At 34.4% G+C, this 4,937-nt stretch overlaps 1 protein-coding gene across 1 annotated transcript; it reads left to right on the top strand.

Annotated features, from left to right (window-relative positions):
* The first annotated feature begins 2,758 nt into the window (after positions 1-2,758).
* On the top strand, positions 2,759-4,328 carry LOC106309945 (ethylene-responsive transcription factor CRF4-like). The gene has a single exon (XM_013747108.1). It carries the CDS (start codon positions 2,927-2,929, stop codon positions 3,911-3,913), a length of 987 nt encoding a protein of 328 aa, XP_013602562.1. The 5' UTR covers positions 2,759-2,926; the 3' UTR covers positions 3,914-4,328.
* The last annotated feature ends 609 nt before the right edge of the window (positions 4,329-4,937 follow it).

The raw sequence follows: 4,937 nt of genomic DNA, 5'->3' as shown, positions 1-4,937 counted from the left end.
GAAATACTACATACACGATTCAACAACCAACAATACTACATATCTTATGAAGATCTACGTTTAACTGCATCACCAGAGCCACCCTATGAAGATTTACGCCTGACTAAGTTTACTTGCACCATGTTGAAATCTCTGGTAAACTTTTCTTTCGTAGCCTGCATAATTTTTAATAAATCGCTTTCTCCAGAAATTGAAGCATGGACCTGTTGGTGTAGAAACATTAATGAACTTTTAGTCAAACTATTGGAATAAGAAGGTTTCCACCGGAGAATTCTTTTAAGCTAGATATGTCATAATTATATATTAACTAGGGGGTGTCCGCGCTTCGCGCGGAATATTGTTTTTATTATTGCTAGAACATGATTTTTTGGATTATGTAATTATGTTGTCGTTTTTATTTGTTAAGATCATTATTTGGTATTTTTAGTGTGTTATGTAGTAATAGATGATAGGTTAATATATTTTGTGTTTCTTTTTTCCGAATAATGTGTTGTTGTGTGTATAGTACTTGTTAGTAGTGAAATGAGCATCTAACGTAAAAAAATATTGAATTTCAATAACTTTGTTGGTTCTAAGATTAACGGTTTCAGTGTCAAAATTGTATTATATTTTTCTTCATATTTTTAAAAATTATAACTTTTAAGATGTTTTTTGCCCTCTCCTTATATTTTGACCTTAAGCCATCACCGTCTATGTATTTCCTTACCTTTCTGGTGTGCGGTGCTTCTCACCATCACCGGAAAAAGACTTACATATTCTCTTGTCTTTCCTTGTCTTCTTCACCTGTGAGATTATATGGTATTTGTTGTAGATCTGGTTTATGAGTTTTCAGTTTTTCGGTTGATTCTCACGGCATTGTAGGTTATTGACTGCTCCTCTTCTTCCCTAGATTTCAGCTGATGTTAGGAACTGCATCTTCTTGGTTGGGTCAGAGTTTAGTCGTTTTTGATGTTGTATTCCTCAACGTTGGCTTACTGTCAATAGTCACTGCTCGTCTTGATTTTTAAGATCTAATTTTTGGTGTTCTGACTTCTATGCTCTCTTTCATAGCTCGAGGACGGTTTCATAGTTTTCTAATTTCGTTTCGTCTCCCTTTCCCTCTCTATTCTCGCATCTCTTTGCAGCTTTAATCGCATCTCTAGTGGTTCTCCCTTGCACCATGTTTGCCAGTCGAGGTTTGGATAATGTTTTCGTCCGTGCATGTTATATGGGCTTGGAAGGTTATTTTTGGTCTCAAGTTTAGTCTCTAATTTCGTGGTGATTGTCTTCCATTCTCCCTCCCTCAAGTTGTTTCTTTTCTTTCCATGTTTCCTTTGGTATAGGTGTGCGGAATTAGTCTCTTGGAGCTTTGGTCCCTTCTATAACAAAGCTTTGTGGTTTTTCACTTGCATAGCCGTGTTGTATATTCTTGTTTAGTTTGTGAGGTGTTTCTTACATTTTAGCTACTGATTGTGATTCTGGTGCTTTAGGCATATATATGTATGTTCCTGCTTCTTGTTGGCTTTGGCCTTTCGATTATTATTTTCCTTCTGACCCGCTTTCTTGGTTATTTGCGTTAGTGCTCTAGTTTCTTATTATTAGTTTGATTATCTTATGATATTGATAGTGAAATAAATATATAATTTGTAAATGAAATAATTAAAATTAGTAAAAATAATAAAATGGTGAAAGTTTATGCTATTTTTAATTGTAAATAAATTAAATATTTAAAATATATTTATATTATTTTATTTATTTCTTGAATTTTTATGGACTAATAAGTGTGAGAAGGATTAGATAGTACATAATTAGAGATTGATAGAACAAATTGCAATAATTTAAAAGTAAAAGGATTTAAAATACAAAAAAAAATATAAGGACACATGTCAACAAACACCCCTTCCACATGTCATAAGAAGGGAAAAAGCCAACTTTATATAGATAGATAGATATTATAATTATTTTAGACAAATAATAAATTAGAGGAAAACCTAGCCAAATTATTTGGAGTTAATTGATATTGTCGCTAGTCCTGAGACTTATATCCGAGATCCGTTACCCGATCTGGGATTTGCTCCTATTCGACCCGAAAAAATGGATATCCGGGGGGTTCGGATCTGGATCCGGATCTTGATTTTTCGGATTCGGCGGATCTGGATACGGATCCGGGTAATGAAATTTTAGGCCCGGATATTCGGATTCGGATCCGAACTTACTATTTGTTTAAAATATTTAAAATTTAATTATATTTATATATCTATACTATATATAATTTCTATATAAATAATGATTTTTTTTAATTTGATTCAATTTCAATTATTTTTCATTTAAAAAAATTAATAGGCTAAATAAATCATTTTAATTAGCTAGTTTTTAATTTATTTATTTTTTAATTTTTTTTTAAAAAGGATACAGAGATATCCGCGGGTATTCGGATTTTAGTCCGGATATTCGGGATATCCGGAGAGCCCGAATCTGGATTCGGATAGTAATTTTACGGATCTGGCGAATCCGAATCCGGATATCTCAAAATACTCCGGATATCCGATCCGTCTCAGGACTAACTGGCGCCGAGATTTCAGAATGTACTCGGCACAAAAGTAGTCATCCAAAGGAAGAAAAATAAGACAACTATAAGCATGTCGTTATGATATTCACTGACAATAATGTGGCGGCCCTTATGTCAATCTCAACTAAATCAGAAATGAGAATATTTCAAGCAAAAATAAGAAACAATCAAATAAAAGCTAATAATTTGAAAAATATTTTATTTCTATATTTTACTTATACTCACCCCCAAAAGATCCTATAAAATAGGATTAAAGAAACAGTGAATTCCGAATCCTCCACTTTAAATTTACTGACCCTTGTCTGCGTTTCTCTTTGTCCAAATCTCTCCGATTCACTAAATCTTTAGAAGCCAAGAAAACTTGAATAGGTCAAGGGGATGAGTATGGACGAATATATGGAGTTAAGACCAGTGAAGTACACGGAGCACAAGACAGTCATCAAGAAGTACACTAAAAAGTTACCGGTGGAGAACAAGAAGAAGATCAGTACTGGTCGTGGCTCGGCCAGATTGGTCCGTTTGTGCGTGATGGACCGTGATGCCACTGATTCATCAAGCGACGATGAGGAGTTTTTGTTCCCAAGAAGACGCGTCAAGAGACTGATCAACGAGATCAGAGTCGAACCTAGCTCCTCCTCCGGCGAAGTCTCGGCCGGAAAAACTCTCACCGCCGTTGATCCTCCGCTTCAGAAGGTCTCTGTTTCCGGCGTTGAACAAAACCCGAGGAAGTTCCGCGGCGTGAGGCGGCGACCATGGGGAAAATACGCGGCGGAGATTCGTGATCCGGAGCAACGCCGGAGGATCTGGCTCGGTACTTTCTCAACGGCCGAGGAAGCTGCCATGGTCTACGACAACGCAGCAATCAGGCTTCGTGGCCCTGATGCTCTCACCAACTTCACTGTACCAACAGAACCTGAACCGGAACCGGAACCAGTTAGGAACATATCGGTTTCTTTGACTTCAGAATCAATGGACGATTCTCATCATCTATTATCTCCAACATCGGTTCTCAACTACCAAATCTCCGAGCTAACCGATGAACCGATCAAACCGGTTAAACAAGAGTTCCCTGAACGGGAACCAATAAGTTGGTCCGTTGGAGAAGATATTAGTAGTAATACTGATGATTCATTTCCATTGGACATTCCATTTCTCGACAAATATTTCAATGAATCATTACCCGACATCTCTATCTTCGATCAATCTATGTCTACTATTGAATCATCAGACAAGGATTTCTTCAACGGCCTGATGTTTTTTGATGACAACATAGGAGGAGAAAACTATTATCCCGATATCAAAGAGATAGGATCAGTGTTAAACGATCTGGATGAATCTTTGATTTCTGATCTTTTGGCTGTGTGATATTTTACAAAAGAAAAAACAGGCTAACATTGGTTGCAAATATCGCCAGTGTGTGTCAAATTTTGTCCGAAGTTTTTTGAGTTTTGATAATGTTACATTTTGTTCGTTTCTTAGCGTTAAATGATTTTGTTGAGATCTAATTTAGTGTTGGGTTGTCAGTATGTAAAACAATTTTGGGAGAAATGTCGGGAATGAATAATTAGTTGTTTTTGTGAGTTGTATGAACGTGTTATTTGTTTTTCTTTTGTTAAAACGAGTTTAATTACTAAGCAAAAATGAAATTCTCGTTGTCGATGGATTCCAACACGAGGAACCGCAAATCACGGCCATGGCCGGTGGAGCAAGTGGATTTTGGGCCAGTCTCAGTCAGTGGTGTTTTTACATTTTCTATGTTAATAAGTGTTTTGTGTTCTCATGTTGGCCCTTATGGAAATAAATTGATATGGAGAAATTAATGGAAACGATCCTTTTCAAATATGAAACTTCTGAGAATAAATCTTTGACTACTAATATTTGCTCAACCAAATATGATTTTTAAAATCACCATTGACCGATTCAAATCAATCTCCCTGTATATTAATTGAGAAGTCAATTAAATGATTTCTGCTTACATGTCGTTCATACGAGAGCTTTTCAATTAATTGAAAGCTTTTTAATTAATTATTATAATTTGATTGATTGATGATTTTTAATTTTTTATTTATCTAATTAAAATTTTTAAAAGGAAACTAACTCTAAAATTACCTAATCTAATAAATATTTTCAAATATGCAATTAAACATCTTAAATATAGATGAATTAATATAACTTATTTATATAAACAATTAAATATCATCGATTACATTATATAAAATGATAATATACATTTAAATACATATGATACTACAGAAACAATTATAAAAACGGGTTTTAATATATTTATATTAGTAGTGATTACAATAAATCATATATTCCAGAAAACTAATTAAAGTAAACCTAATAATAGTAATTAAACTCACTCATTCACTATATATATATATATATA

This window comes from Brassica oleracea, chromosome C8, assembly GCF_000695525.1.
Source record: "Brassica oleracea var. oleracea cultivar TO1000 chromosome C8, BOL, whole genome shotgun sequence".
NCBI lineage: Eukaryota > Viridiplantae > Streptophyta > Magnoliopsida > Brassicales > Brassicaceae > Brassica > Brassica oleracea.
This window is presented reverse-complemented; position numbering and strand designations above follow the sequence as displayed.

What these genes read in the sequence shown, in the direction of transcription:
- LOC106309945 (XM_013747108.1), top strand. Translation starts at nt 2,927, where the DNA reads ATGAGTATGGACGAATATATGGAGTTAAGACCAGTGAAGTACACGGAG.